This window comes from Ceratosolen solmsi, unplaced genomic scaffold (genome assembly GCF_000503995.2).
Source record: "Ceratosolen solmsi marchali unplaced genomic scaffold, CerSol_1.0 scaffold26, whole genome shotgun sequence".
Taxonomy (NCBI): Eukaryota; Metazoa; Arthropoda; class Insecta; order Hymenoptera; family Agaonidae; genus Ceratosolen; species Ceratosolen solmsi.
Window position 1 is genome coordinate 1,991,456 of NW_011948442.1, and position 17,040 is coordinate 2,008,495.

General features: G+C 36.8%; 1 protein-coding gene across 1 annotated transcript in view; it reads left to right on the top strand.

The window, feature by feature from the left end:
* The window catches only part of LOC105365855 (protein unc-79 homolog), a gene marked incomplete at its 3' end in the record, with an annotated part of 65,138 nt that overhangs the window by 6,624 nt on the left and 41,474 nt on the right, over positions 1 to 17,040 (top strand). The window contains exons 3-5 of the mRNA XM_011504112.1: positions 1,997 to 2,161; positions 10,334 to 10,504; positions 10,578 to 10,667. Of these exons, the coding sequence (XP_011502414.1) occupies positions 1,997 to 2,161; positions 10,334 to 10,504; positions 10,578 to 10,667 (426 nt within the window). The remainder of the gene's footprint in view (positions 1 to 1,996; positions 2,162 to 10,333; positions 10,505 to 10,577; positions 10,668 to 17,040) is intronic.

The following is a 17,040-nucleotide window of genomic DNA, read 5'->3' on the forward strand; positions in this document are numbered from 1 at the left end:
TAATATTCTGAATCTCAATATATGTGTAATTATTGTAGTCGATGCTACTTACAAAGACTAATCGTTGATTCGTCTTCGGACTCTGATAGGCGGATTGTCGTGGCTCCCTTGGAATAGATAACTACAGTTTCTTGTACTGTGTTATCGATATGTGGGTTTCTGTCGTGGTTCTTCCAAAGCGGTAACTACTGTTCCAGCAACAGTGTTAATGAACAATCCGATGAAGTATAAGTCGGTCTGACAATAGCGCTAAATAGACCTTCACTAAACTTCACTGAGTATGAAATGTCTCAAGGGTTAATATATTGAGAGAGTATTACTAAAGAGAAATATCAAAAGCTGAGACACTTCGAAACGAGTTAAATATCACGAGTGTTAATGTTAATGTTATTCGGAAGAATAACTGGCACTGTGTACTGAGTAACTGCTGATAACTTCGAGGAGTCTTGATGCGCGCTTCCTTAAGTATCAGCGCGGCAGCTAAATCTAGCAACAATACTTAGATTCTGCTATGCGAAGGTAGCCACCTTGCGGAAGGTTCGGGAATTTAAGCTTGAACTATTCGAGAATTCGACGAAAGCAAAATCTTGGAAGATTCAAGAATTGAATTGATGTTGCTATGTTAAGGCAAAGCAGCCTTGAAGAACGTTCGTGAAACTAAGCTTTGAGCTTACGGTTTCAGTAAACAATTCGCAGAAAGCAAATGTAAGCATTCAAGGGCTAGAAGGCTGGGTGAAGTTTCGAGAACCGAAAGCCTCGAGAAAAATGCTCCAATTCCGAATACTAGTGTTTCTTTAATATCATATTTGAAATAAATTGATTTAAAAGAATTTATTAATTTTTTATTTATGTTTAATTGGATTTTTTTAAATTTCATAATTTTTTATTAGTTATAGTTTGCATTTAAAATATTAATATACGTTTTTAAGATAGATGTTTATTTATTTTTGATATATCGGATTTTCTTTACCAAATCAATCATTAATTTTTATATGGAGTAAGTACTTATATTTTATTATAAAACAATTTTTTATATTATTTAATATTTAAGAATAAAAAATGTTATATATAAAGAATGGAAGTGTTTATGATTTTACAAGGAAGCTGTATACTATAAATAATATAGAAAAATCAATGTAAAAGTGTAAAATCAGAGTGTCAGAATCGAGCCGATAACTATAGCAGCAATATTTGATTTCTTTTATTAAAGTATTAGATAATCAGTAGATAAGTAAAATCTTGCCATAATGAATATCATTATACTCTTCCATAATTTTGTTAACAACGTCAGTTGTTTAACACATACGAGGATGTCGGCAAGGTAACAAAACATTATATAATTTATATTCAGGATTCCAAATAGAAAGTATACGATAGGCTGATTAGAATCTTTTGGTATTGATTATACTATAAATCACACTATTATAAACTATGTAAGAGTGTAACAATTTCTCATACATGCTTCACAGTGTGTTCAGCTTAATACTATATTGTAAATGTAGCTTGTAAATGAAAAAAATGCTTATTACAATGTTTGATACATATATTTGTTACAAAGTTTGGAGCTGGAACACTGTTAATTGGAACCTTTTAAATTCTTTTGATTTTTGAAAATTATTTATATTTTTATAGCGAATTATAAACTTTTTAAAATATAAGAAATTAGAGTTTCATTGAGTTATGGAAAAATAAGATTAACATTTATAAAATCATTTTTAATCATATATGAAATACTTCATATATGAAGTATATTTATTCAATTTATTATTGAAAACATTAATTAGAAAAAAATATTTTTTCATAGCTCATTAAAAAAAAAGATAGTTCGAATAAGAAATAAAATAAGAATTAATATTTAAATGACAATTAAAAAAATTTTAAGCAGGTTTCCAGAAATTTGTAAAATGATTTGGCTAATTTATGTATTAAATTCATATATATATAATTTCCTAATTTTTAATGAGAGTATGTCGTGATTAAAAAAATTTTTTTACAGCAGTTTTAAAAGACGTTGAGAAATCTCCTTATGAAATGTTGAAGTTCCAAAAATTGGATTCAGAGAGAATGTCTTTACATCCAAATTTAGATTACAAACAACTTTACAACGCTCTTTCGCAATTAACAGATGTTATTCCATCTATTCATTTGCATGGTTTAAAAGGTTTGATTATATTGAAATATTTTAAACAATAATTATTAATTTATATTGTAATATATAACAATGTAAACAATTAACATTATTATATTTTGAAATTTTCAAAAATCTAAATTGTATTATCAGATAAATGTATGTATTAATAATTTTTATTTAACATAATAAAAGTATTAAAGTAATTTTTATAATATTATAATCTAAATACTATTTAAAATTTTTATTTCGAAATTAGTTAAAATCTATAATTTCATTTTTAATAGAAAAATAGTAGAAAGGAATAATTTATTTATTTATTATACAAATATTATTGATTTGATATAAAGTTGGTTATTCTTATTAGGTTTGCATACCATATAAATATATTATGGGGCATCGCGAATGAGTATGTATGTTTTTTTTGTTTTTCTATATATAAATTGTGTCTGGGATCAGACTAAAAACCTCCTTATGATGGTGGGTGGAGGCTTGCTGACAAGTGAAAGGGGCAATGCAATTATACAATACAGTCCATTGTGTTTGCAGGCGTTACTTTGATTAATGTAATAAATAATGAGTAGTTAATAATCTATTAATTATTATGATGAGTGTATGATATAGTGAGCATATTAGTGTTTCTTCAGTAGTAGCGGTGACGATGAGTTTGTGCATGTATTCTTGATGGCCTGAAGCGTGATTCCCCTTCTTCTTGGGTTTAGTAGTCGTGGTGGGGAACTCGTGATTGTAGGGGAAGCAAGTTAGTGCCGTCTTGGCAGCCGGCTAAGAGTGAGCTGTACTGTGCGAAGTGGTGGGAGAACGTCCGTAGGGCCAGTCACACTTGTGTCACAGCTCTAGTGTCACAGTCCATGTCACAGCTTGTGTCTGTGAGCTCCAAGGTAGTGGTGGTGTTGGTGCACGTTCGTGTACTCAATGCGGCGTAACACGCGGTGTACAAGTAAGGTAATAGCTTCGACGTTACTTACATGCGGGCGTAAATCGCGGTGTAAGGTACTATGCAAGAACGAACGTCGGCGTTGCTTGCACGTGGTGGCGGGAACTGCGTGAAGTGGTAGCAGTAATCGCGTGGTGATGTAATATGCAAGAACGTGAGTCGTGCTGGGTGCTTGTACTAGCAGAAGTAGTAAGGAACGAGTATCTGCGTTGCTTATGGAGACGTGGGTGCCAGTATAGTTGTGGTATCACTATTAGTCCCTTAGGTTGCTTGATGCTTGCCATGGCCTCCCAATGGCGATGGCAAGGTTGGATAGCGATCCCGTTGTGAAGAGTGCATGATTGGTACTACCAGGGCAATCGCGACACGTGCAGCTCCCTTCACATTCTCATAGGAACTGGATGCGCCGATGGCGCATCGGTGGCTGTTACTATACCGCTATTAGTCGTGGCGGCAATAGGGCATAGCTTTGTTGGGTTCATTTGTTATTATTTCTCGGAATTATGGTCGTATGTTCGAATTCTACGGTTAGAAGCATTCGTTGAGTCCGTTGGCCAATGTTTACGAAACAATGCTTCGTGCGCTCATATCTCTCCCACTTTGTATTTCGCTTAAAATTGTTGTAATCCGTAACAAATTGTTTTAGAAAATGTATTAATTAACATCCGTGATATATGTATTATAAATGAAAAAAGGATTTAATTAATAAATGACATTACTTACAATTAAGCAAATAATGATAATTATTTTTTAATAGATATTTTAAAATCTAATTTAATTAGCATTCATTAATTAATTAAAAGGATTAATTGTGTCTGGGATCAGACTAAAAGTTTCCCTGAGATGTTGAGGGGAGGCTTGCTGGCAAGTGGAATGGACAATGCAATAATTCAACACTGCCTTTGTCTGAGTTGGTTTTCCTTTTATTGTATATAATGATATAATAAACAATCAGTGGTCTATTGAGGTGAGATTGAATGAATGTTACAATGAATAGGTGAAAGTTTCTTCTGGTAATATAGGTGATGATAATCTTGTAAGTGTATTCTTGATGTGGCGCGTGATTCTCCTACTCGTAGTGGTAGTGGGAGATGCGCTGATGAAGGGTAATGATGCCGTGAATAGTGTCACGCTGTAAAGGGGGTGCGTTGACGCCGTCGCTGTCGCTACCGATAATCTTGAGAGGCCCGAGTGGGGGCGTTGGTGCGTGACGTCACTGATGAAGGGCAATGATGATGCCGTGAAGAGGATGCCGCCGGTGCCGCTACCGATAAGCTGGAGAGGCCTGGGTGCTGGCGTTGGTGTGTGACGTCACGGATGAAGGGCAATGATGCCGTGGTCTAGGTGTCGCTGCTTACTTAGTTCACAGAGCCGTGTGTTTGGGATTCGTAAGAAGGTGTGTAATAGCGCAGCTTACGTGTGGAGTCAATCTCGGTGCATTGATACAACGTAAGGACGTGTGTAATAGCGTGAGTTACGTGTAGTGAGTTCGATCCATGTGATGGTATTGGGAGACTATCTCTGTAGGTGGCGACGATCTGTGTGAATTGAAGGTGATCTCTGTGCAAGTAGCGTTGACTTGTAGGACGGTGATTTGTGTGAATTGAAGGTGATCTCTGTGTAAAGGCGTTGACTTGTAGAACGGCGATTTGATCTTGATGACTGCTTGATTGAACTAGTAAGAGGACGAAAGCGTCAATCGCGTTTCCTCAAATATTATAGTACAGGCCTGCGATTCCAGTGAATTCTGGATTGCTCTTGTCACACTGATAGTTGAAGTGACGTCACTAGAATCTAGCCTTGGAGAGTACGCCGATCCTTGTTAGTCGGAATTGTAATATGAATTTCATTATTTGAGTATTGAAATTCCCGATTTCGGAGAATCGTGTTTACGACTTGGCGCGCAATATTTTGACCTCAGTATATGTCTTTACCTCTCCCATGTTGTATACCGCGAAAAATGCTGCAATCCGTAACAAATTGCATTGGAAGAACGACCACGAAATAAGAAGCGTAATACCTGTTCACTCATCACAGAATTTGGTAAGACAAATAGATTTCCGTGAAGTTAATTAAAAGCGCGAACGCGCCAACCTCGAACGGCATAGAAAGTGCAAGTGCGTTAGCCACGATAGGCATTCTTTCGATCGCAGAGCTCCTGCCTCACCCACGACTGAAGGTGTACGAGAAAACACCGCCTACAAAGGCACTGATTAAAGCCGCTAGTACACCAGTCATCATAAGCATTGCACGAAGAAGTATTAGAGATTAACGATCACTAACTTTTAGTGTAACTATTTATCATGAGGGCTTTAATATGTATATATAAAATAGTAGTGTTCGGGAATAGAGTTATATTTATAGTATTGCTATGCTTACGCAGATAATATTATATAAAGTACATACAAAGCATGCTTGCATAATATGGTTTTTCACAATTTCGTAATGTAGTAGCGAATACCTGATATTTTATAGTTTTTATTCGTAAAATATTCGTGCGCAATACCGCTTGTAGCCAGCTACTTACTATGATCTTATCGTCCATTGAAGGTGTTGTGAGTCTCATCGATTGTGTGTTTGATTGCTAAAGTCTCGGGTAGACTAATGGTTGCTCTTTCTGCATCGAGGCTTTCAGTTAGCGCTTGGATGGTGCTGATCCGCGCCCATTGCGTTTGGGCCATCATCAATTGCTCACTTGTTAACATTTCTATTGTTGTGCTGCGCATGGTTGCACCTACTGAATCCTTGATCCCTTTTGTCTTGGGTGGCCATGTTATTAAAGTAAGAATAGTAATAGTGTACTTACAGTGATGAAGAAACTCTCCTTTTTGTAATCAATGATCCGTTACACTGATGTTATAATTATGATTATTTTCCCTTAGTATAGTATTTGACGCATGGACTGATTTCCACTTATCCGGCTCGAAGGATCAAATTGTCTGGGATCAGACTAAAAACCTCCTTATGATGGTGGGTGTAGGCTTGCTGGCAAGTGGAAGGGGCAATGCAATTATTCAATACAGTCCTTTGTGTTTGTAGTCGTTACTTTTATTAATGTAATAAGTAATGAGTAGTTAATAATCTATTAATTATTATAATTAGTGTATGATATAGTGAGTATATTAGTGTTTCTTCAGTAGTAGCGGTGACGATGAGTTTGTGCATGTATTCTTGATGGCCTGAAGCGTGATTCCCCTTCTTCTTGGGTTTAGTAATCGTGGTGGGGAACTCGTGATTGTAGGGGAAGCAAGTTAGTGCCGTCTTGGCAGCCGGCTAAGAGTGAGCTGTACTGTGCGAAGTGGTGGGAGAACGTCCGTGGGGCCAGTCACACTTGTGTCACAGCTCTATTGTCACAGTCCATGTCACAGCTTGTGTCTGTGAGCTCCAAGGTAGTGGTGGTGTTGATGCACGTTCGTGGACTCAATGAGAGCTTAACACGCGGTGTACAGGTAAGGTAAGAAATAGCTTCCACGTTACTTACATGCGGACGTAAATCGCGGTGTAAGGTACTATGCAAGACGAACGTCGGCGTTGCTTGCACGTGGTGGCGGGAACTGCGTGAAGTGGTAGCAGTAACCGCGTGGCGAGGTAATATGCAAGAACGAGAGCCGGCGTTACTTGCATGTGATGGCGGGAACTGTGTGATGAGCAGAGTGGCGATCCTATCGTGCCGGGTGCTTGTAACTAGAAGAAGGAATCGCAGCGCTGCAGCTCCTTAAATATTCTTGGACGAAATCGATGTGCCGATAGCGCATCGGTGGCTGTTACTATGCCGCTATTTTTCGTGACGTCAATAGCGCATAGCTTTGTCGCGGTTCATTTGTTAATATTTCTCGGAATTATAGTCTTATGTTCGAGTTTTTTGGTTAGCATTCGTTGAGTCCGTTGACCAATGTTTACCAAACAATGCTGCACGCGCTCATACCTTTCTCACTTTGTATTCCGCTTAAAACTGTTGTAATCTGTAACACATAGTTTTCAAATTTGCCTATTTTAGATTTGTTTTTAATTTTTCAATCATAATATTTTGAATTATGAATAAGATATAAATAAGATATCAATAAAATAAAAATGAAGATTATTGTACGAACACTAATTTATAGTATTGCTATGCTTACGCAGATAATATTATATAAAGTACATACAAAGCATGCTTGCATAATATGGTTTTTCACAATTTCGTAATGTAGTAGCGAATACCTGATATTTTATAGTTTTTATAATTTATAATTTATTTATTTATTATTGCTTTGCAATAATGTAAGTGAAACAAATATTTTTATGAATAATGAACGAAAAATAAATTTAAATCATAAAAAAGATAGAAGAAAAAGACAACTGTTCAGGATTGGAGTACTTTCCAACAATTTTAATTCTCTGAAAATTATAATCGTGCCAACTCGCGAAATCGTAAACTCTTATTCCGAAATTTCTCGATCATTCTAAAAGCTTTGCTTGCGAACGTCCTGTTATGTGTCTCTAGTATCTGCATAGCAACGACGGGTTGGAATTCACCAGCTTTCTAAAGCCTGCTTTCCTAGAATTCTCGAAACTTCTAAAGCTTTAGTCTCGAAATTCTGTACAACTCTCCACATAGCCACACCTATTCATTGTTGCTAGATAATCAAACTCGTACATTGCCACTGCACGTTGTATCTCTGTAAGTGCCATAGCACGCACTATCAAAACACATTGAGGTATTGAATTTTTTCATACTTTCATACATCTTGCAATTAAAGCACCAACATGTGGCACTACACAAGATATATCCAGAGATTTATAATCTCTCACTTCTGAGTGTAGTAGCCCTCCAGTAAGCGCACTAAACCAAGAGGACCTGTAGATTAACAACCTCCAACCTAGACTTGCAGTGCATGCTACCTCCACGTATAAAACCACTAGGAACAGCAAAATTTCAACGATTCTAACCACCGACGTGAAATTATAATTGTATCTTTGTAAATTAAAACCCAATAAATAGCATAAAAAGCAATTGTGTTGATTACTGAATCGAAGCATTAACCTTTCGCTTATTCACACTGTTCCTCTAGTAAAATGGTGGATATAGTCTATTCTAACCATCTTGGTCATTCGACCACCGAGTGAGTGGAAGTCCGAACAACTAAAATATAATACAATGAAATGATGAGAAATGTAAAAAGACAATGAAAAAAATTTCTCATGAAAATTTGACTTATTTTAATATTTGTAGAAAGTAGAAAATAATACTAATTTAATTTAAACACTAAAAATGTGCTAATACTTAAAATAAAAGCTTAGGAAAAATTAAGATAAACTTAAAGAGCTCAATGTAATAACTTGCTTTTTCAATTGAATAATTGTAAAATTTATAAATTCACCTTTAAATTTATTTAAACAATAATAAGAATAAACATAAGCAAAAATATTTTTATTTACGCGATTCAATACGGGTGTAAAAAATTATATATGTAATTCTGGTCAGAAATTGACATCATTATTATAACTTATGAAGATTATATATATGAAAATGGTCATATAATACCAAATAACAGAGAAGTAGTGTCGGTTTTTTTTTTTTTTAAAGAATAGTTACTACCATTATAAGTTAAAATCAAAATTCACTATGATAAAATTTAGTATCTTATCAGCAAATAATATGGGCCTTAATATGTATATATAAAATAGTAGTGTTCGGGAATAGAGTAACGTCGAAGAGTTTAAAAATGGGAAAAGTACAAGCTCTCGGATGCTTACGTTTGTAAACATTGATTCTGCGAATTCTTAAATAGTCTACGCCTTATTGTCTAGCGCTCTACAATATTTCTGCATAGCAACAACGATTGATATTTCTCGAACCTTCCAAAGCAGTGTCCTTCTAGACTTTTCGAATATTCTGTAGCTTCGTTCTGACGTCATCAAGACTTTCGGCCTAATAACAAGCTCGAGCACTGCTGCCACTGTGGCAGCTTGCCACGCTAATATTTAAAAGCAGGTCGTCACGTACAAGCGCTCACTGTAAAATCACCAATCGTTTACACATCAATTATTGCTCACTGTATCTTCAACATTTATACACTCATCAGTTACTGCTCATTTATCAATCAGTCAATTATCAGTTATTAACTCCGCCACATACCAGTAAATTAATTATAATATACTTACATAATTCTGCCAACTATAAAATAATAATCTAATAAGCCAACAGTGAAACCATAAGAAATTATAATCATTTAAGTGCGATTATATTCAAACAGACACGAGTGCTAAGTTTAATTCAAGAGTGAATATTAATTGAAGCGTAACACCAATACTTTATTAACAAATTTAGCTAAGACAAACACATTACCGTGAAGCCAAAACCAAAGGGGAAATTACACAGCAAAGGAGAATGAACGACAGCGTAGCACGTGTCTAGTAAGTGAAGAAATCAGTTCCGAAGCTCCCGCGAACAGCCGCACTTGGAACTATTACGCACCGGCTACCAGTGCAGAAGGAGAGAGATTTACACTTCATGCTACTGAAGGAATTTCACAGATTCCAACATCACCTATAATTATTTGTCTTATCATATTTATTGTGTAGTCTGTACATGAAGGCGCAAGCGCGCCAGCCGAGTTAGGCACTGTTAGTTCGTGAAGTCCTGCGAACGGTCGCGGTGATTCAGCCACCAGCTATAAGAACAATTGAAGGCACAAGCGCGGCACGAAGAAGTATTAGAGATTTACGATCTTTCGCCTTCAGTGTAACGATTTATCATGAGGCGCAGTAGATCAGGGTAGAAGATTTACAACCTCCTACCCCTCTATGTAGTGTCAATGCCACGTGACAACTGCCATCGAATTGCAATATCTCACAGATTCTCAACATCATCTTAGAATCATATTCATTGTCTAGTCTGTAAAATAAAGGGAAAGAACAGCAAGATAGGCAACTGGGTTAATTGTTTAATAAATGCGCTAACCCTTCCTTAATCTAGGAGTTTTTTTGTCTAATTCTAGACAATATTTATTAAATTAATTAATGCAATATACATCTTAGGAAAAATTATTGATTCTTGATACTTGATCATTATATATACTTTAATCTTTGATCACATTAATTATTATATTTATTGCTTATAATCGAATGAACATTTTAGTCATAGAATTAATAAGATTGTTGTTATAATTGTAATTTTTTATATTTCTAACACGCATTTTCTTTCTTATGATATAATGATTTAAAATTAATATCTTAAATTAACATTAATAAAAATTAACCTTTTTCAGTATTTGGACAGGCACTATTGCAATGTTTATCATGTTTATTACCATTTTTAGAGCATGATTTAATTGAAAATCTACCATATTTAACAGCTAATTTAATTGCAGTTTTACCAGAAGAATTGCATCAAGAAATTATTAATTATTTGTGCTTTTATATTTTACCATTTACTATTAGTAAGTACAATATATATATATACATATCGTTATATTCATACTTATATTTATATCTTAATTATATATTTTTTAGATCGCAAAGCAGAAAAAGAAGCAGAAAATTATGCAAGTCAGTCAATTTCTGCAATCATCATGCTAGTATTTGAATATTCTAATAATCGCGGTACATATATTAAGTTTTTAATTTAAAATTATAATATATCATTGTCTGAGATCAGACTAAAAACCTCCTTATGATGTAGTATCTTAAATATTTTTGCAATGTCAGAGAGGATGGTGCACTTTGAGAAGGTAGTTGCGTGAGGGGCCAATGTTGTTGAGAATGTGAAAACGTCTTCGTGTGGTCTCCAATGTCGTCCCAGAATTTTGGTAGTATTTTCGCTTAAGTTTACTGACTGTTCGGGATTCTGTTGTGTCTTCATTGCGGTGATTATTTCTTCGTTAGTGGAGTGCCATTTTGCCAATGGGAGTCCGCCCGCCGTGCAGAGGTCCCGTAACTGTGTAGCTGTTTCCACTAATTGGTTTAGATTGTCCGCACCTCCAAAGATATCGTCTACGTATCTTCCATATTTGAGAGAAGGTAGAGCGAGTGGGTATTTGTCTTCTTGGTCATGCATAAGTTGGAGGAGTGTTCGCACAGCCAAAAATGGGGCTGCTCTGGTTCCGTATGTGACTGTTGTCAATTGGTAAATGACTTCGTTGCCTTGTTCGTCCATCCATAGGATTTGCTGTAGATCCCAATCGTCTTGGTGGACCAGTATTTATCTGTACATCTTCGTGATGTCTGTGGAGCATAAATGCCTGTGTCTGCGTATCCAGATTAGTACGTCGAGAATGTCTGGATTTAGATTTGCGCCTGTATGCATTATGTCATTTAGTGATCGTCCTGAGGATGAAGGGCCTGACGCGTTAAATACTACCCGTAGCTTGGTATTGGTGCTATCCGGCTTCAGTATACCATGATGCGGCAAATAGTAAGTTTTGTGGTTGAACGGGTAGTTTTCAGGTAGTCCTCGCATATGATTCAATTTCTCGTATTCTGTCATGAATTGAGTGTATAACGTGCGATAGTTGTCGTCTGTCAAGAATCGTCTTTGTAGGCGCAGTAGGCATTGATGGGCAACGTTGTATGATTCGCCGAGCGTGTCGGGTGATTCTATGAGCGGGATTTTTACCATGTATCTTCCAGCACCTACGCGTGTCTGGTTCCCTTCGTAGTGCTGTTCACACTGCTGTTGATCTGGATTTAGTTTGCCGTCGAGTCCCCGTGGTACTTCTTCTTGTACCCAGAATTATAGTAGTAGATTTTTCGGGTATCTTCCAGATCCTTACTGATTATGGTTATTGATGTGGCTGTGTGAGAGACCGCCGGCTGGTCCGCTTATTAACCAACCGAAGATGGACAGTTGTGCAATAGATGACGATGGTGAGTGCTTGATGATGTCAGACATTATCACTTGTCCATACATGTCGGCTCCCAGCACAATGTCTACTGACCTGGCCTTGTTGTATTCTTGGTCGGCCAGTGGTAGTCCCTTGATGTGTGGCCATGTACATAGTGGAAGGTCGTGGGACGGTAGTAGTATAGACAATGACTTGAGTATGTACGCATGAACAATAATTGATTCTCTCGAGTCTACTGATTGTATGGTTCCTAATGGTTGAATTGGTGATGTTCTGCTTATTCCGTATACAAGTATGGCAGACTTCTTTGGGGTTATATTAAATTGTCATGATAGCCTTTCAGTGATGAGTGAAATCTCGGAGCCAGTGTCGATGAGCACGCGCACTTAATAGGTGGTTGATTGTCTGCTTACCTTAACTACTGTAGTGGCTAGCAGGGTCATTGGTGCTGTTGTACTCGAGTCCTTAGTTAGTCATGTGGTGCGTAATGATTGGACAGGATCGCTTGTACTGGTATTCTCGGACTCATGTAGTAATGTGTGGTGTGCCTTGTGGCATGTCCTGCACTTCCTTTGGTCGATGCAGGGTCGTGGTAAATGATTACCCAGGCAGTTATAACATGGCTTAGCTTTTTTATTGCACCCACTCTGTTGGTGATGCTGAGTTGCTGAAATTAGCTACATATTCAAATCTTGTGAACTCCGTGACAATAGATGCATCGTACGTGTTTGTTGAATGATTTGATTCGGTTTGGTGTCTTGTGGGCAGTTGATGGCTGACATAATCTTACGCATTTTTTGTTGGATGCACGGGGTTGAGAATGTGGAGGTGTAGCTAGGATTCCTTGTGTGTTCACACATTGACATGTTTTCCAGGGCTCCGACCGAGCCATTACGAATTGATCGAACTTCTGGAACTGTGGGTATGAGCTATCATCTCCTAGTGATTGTTTGCATGCCGTTATTACCTGCTCATCTACTTGTAGTAGTGCCACATGTAGCATCCGTGCGTCCCACGCGTTTGGGACATTGTGTTGTATCAATGATCTTCGCAGGTTGCGTCATTTGCTCATTAGTGTTGACAGTTCAGAGACTTCCCTTACTCTTGTTGATGAGATCGTGATTGTTTGTGAAATGAGCGCCTTCAGAGCTAATCAGGGCGAGTTGTATTTATTTAGTAATAACTGCCAGGCTGATTCTAATGACTCGTGTTCTATTGACATGCCTGATATTAATTCTTCTGGTACTCCTTCCAGACAGTTCCGTAAATAGTGTCGCTTTTGGATGTCACTTAGTTTGTTACTTTGAAGTACTAGAGATTGAAACAGGTCTCTGAATGAAGGCCATGATAGATAATTTCTGTTGAGTTTTTGAATGGGGATCTCCGGGAGGCAGGTTTCTCCGCGTTATTCTGCTGGCAGTGTTCTCTCTGTACCTATGAGCATTGTAGTTGGTGCTGTCGGCAGTTCCAATTCTTGACACAGCTTCATGATCAATGCTGTGGCCTTAGTGTATCAGATGGATTCCTCCATTACTGCATTCCTTGTAAAATATTCGTGCGCAATACCGCTTGTAGCCAGCTACTTACTATGATCTTATCGTCCATTGAAGGTGTTGTGAGTCTCATCGATTGTGTGTTTGATTGCTAAAGTCTCGGGTAGACTAATGGTTGCTCTTTCTGCATCGAGGCTTTCAGTTAGCGCTTGGATGGTGCTGATCCGCGCCCATTGCGTTTGGGCCATCATCAATTGCTCACTTGTTAACATTTCTATTGTTGTGCTGCGCATGGTTGCACCTACTGAATCCTTGATCCCTTTTGTCTTGGGTGGCCATGTTATTAAAGTAAGAATAGTAATAGTGTACTTACAGTGATGAAGAAACTCTCCTTTTTGTAATCAATGATCCGTTACACTGATGTTATAATTATGATTATTTTCCCTTAGTATAGTATTTGACGCATGGACTGATTTCCACTTATCCGGCTCGAAGGATCAAATTGTCTGGGATCAGACTAAAAACCTCCTTATGATGGTGGGTGTAGGCTTGCTGGCAAGTGGAAGGGGCAATGCAATTATTCAATACAGTCCTTTGTGTTTGTAGTCGTTACTTTTATTAATGTAATAAGTAATGAGTAGTTAATAATCTATTAATTATTATAATTAGTGTATGATATAGTGAGTATATTAGTGTTTCTTCAGTAGTAGCGGTGACGATGAGTTTGTGCATGTATTCTTGATGGCCTGAAGCGTGATTCCCCTTCTTCTTGGGTTTAGTAATCGTGGTGGGGAACTCGTGATTGTAGGGGAAGCAAGTTAGTGCCGTCTTGGCAGCCGGCTAAGAGTGAGCTGTACTGTGCGAAGTGGTGGGAGAACGTCCGTGGGGCCAGTCACACTTGTGTCACAGCTCTATTGTCACAGTCCATGTCACAGCTTGTGTCTGTGAGCTCCAAGGTAGTGGTGGTGTTGATGCACGTTCGTGGACTCAATGAGAGCTTAACACGCGGTGTACAGGTAAGGTAAGAAATAGCTTCCACGTTACTTACATGCGGACGTAAATCGCGGTGTAAGGTACTATGCAAGACGAACGTCGGCGTTGCTTGCACGTGGTGGCGGGAACTGCGTGAAGTGGTAGCAGTAACCGCGTGGCGAGGTAATATGCAAGAACGAGAGCCGGCGTTACTTGCATGTGATGGCGGGAACTGTGTGATGAGCAGAGTGGCGATCCTATCGTGCCGGGTGCTTGTAACTAGAAGAAGGAATCGCAGCGCTGCAGCTCCTTAAATATTCTTGGACGAAATCGATGTGCCGATAGCGCATCGGTGGCTGTTACTATGCCGCTATTTTTCGTGACGTCAATAGCGCATAGCTTTGTCGCGGTTCATTTGTTAATATTTCTCGGAATTATAGTCTTATGTTCGAGTTTTTTGGTTAGCATTCGTTGAGTCCGTTGACCAATGTTTACCAAACAATGCTGCACGCGCTCATACCTTTCTCACTTTGTATTCCGCTTAAAACTGTTGTAATCTGTAACACATAGTTTTCAAATTTGCCTATTTTAGATTTGTTTTTAATTTTTCAATCATAATATTTTGAATTATGAATAAGATATAAATAAGATATCAATAAAATAAAAATGAAGATTATTGTACGAACACTAATTTATAGTATTGCTATGCTTACGCAGATAATATTATATAAAGTACATACAAAGCATGCTTGCATAATATGGTTTTTCACAATTTCGTAATGTAGTAGCGAATACCTGATATTTTATAGTTTTTATAATTTATAATTTATTTATTTATTATTGCTTTGCAATAATGTAAGTGAAACAAATATTTTTATGAATAATGAACGAAAAATAAATTTAAATCATAAAAAAGATAGAAGAAAAAGACAACTGTTCAGGATTGGAGTACTTTCCAACAATTTTAATTCTCTGAAAATTATAATCGTGCCAACTCGCGAAATCGTAAACTCTTATTCCGAAATTTCTCGATCATTCTAAAAGCTTTGCTTGCGAACGTCCTGTTATGTGTCTCTAGTATCTGCATAGCAACGACGGGTTGGAATTCACCAGCTTTCTAAAGCCTGCTTTCCTAGAATTCTCGAAACTTCTAAAGCTTTAGTCTCGAAATTCTGTACAACTCTCCACATAGCCACACCTATTCATTGTTGCTAGATAATCAAACTCGTACATTGCCACTGCACGTTGTATCTCTGTAAGTGCCATAGCACGCACTATCAAAACACATTGAGGTATTGAATTTTTTCATACTTTCATACATCTTGCAATTAAAGCACCAACATGTGGCACTACACAAGATATATCCAGAGATTTATAATCTCTCACTTCTGAGTGTAGTAGCCCTCCAGTAAGCGCACTAAACCAAGAGGACCTGTAGATTAACAACCTCCAACCTAGACTTGCAGTGCATGCTACCTCCACGTATAAAACCACTAGGAACAGCAAAATTTCAACGATTCTAACCACCGACGTGAAATTATAATTGTATCTTTGTAAATTAAAACCCAATAAATAGCATAAAAAGCAATTGTGTTGATTACTGAATCGAAGCATTAACCTTTCGCTTATTCACACTGTTCCTCTAGTAAAATGGTGGATATAGTCTATTCTAACCATCTTGGTCATTCGACCACCGAGTGAGTGGAAGTCCGAACAACTAAAATATAATACAATGAAATGATGAGAAATGTAAAAAGACAATGAAAAAAATTTCTCATGAAAATTTGACTTATTTTAATATTTGTAGAAAGTAGAAAATAATACTAATTTAATTTAAACACTAAAAATGTGCTAATACTTAAAATAAAAGCTTAGGAAAAATTAAGATAAACTTAAAGAGCTCAATGTAATAACTTGCTTTTTCAATTGAATAATTGTAAAATTTATAAATTCACCTTTAAATTTATTTAAACAATAATAAGAATAAACATAAGCAAAAATATTTTTATTTACGCGATTCAATACGGGTGTAAAAAATTATATATGTAATTCTGGTCAGAAATTGACATCATTATTATAACTTATGAAGATTATATATATGAAAATGGTCATATAATACCAAATAACAGAGAAGTAGTGTCGGTTTTTTTTTTTTTTAAAGAATAGTTACTACCATTATAAGTTAAAATCAAAATTCACTATGATAAAATTTAGTATCTTATCAGCAAATAATATGGGCCTTAATATGTATATATAAAATAGTAGTGTTCGGGAATAGAGTAACGTCGAAGAGTTTAAAAATGGGAAAAGTACAAGCTCTCGGATGCTTACGTTTGTAAACATTGATTCTGCGAATTCTTAAATAGTCTACGCCTTATTGTCTAGCGCTCTACAATATTTCTGCATAGCAACAACGATTGATATTTCTCGAACCTTCCAAAGCAGTGTCCTTCTAGACTTTTCGAATATTCTGTAGCTTCGTTCTGACGTCATCAAGACTTTCGGCCTAATAACAAGCTCGAGCACTGCTGCCACTGTGGCAGCTTGCCACGCTAATATTTAAAAGCAGGTCGTCACGTACAAGCGCTCACTGTAAAATCACCAATCGTTTACACATCAATTATTGCTCACTGTATCTTCAACATTTATACACTCATCAGTTACTGC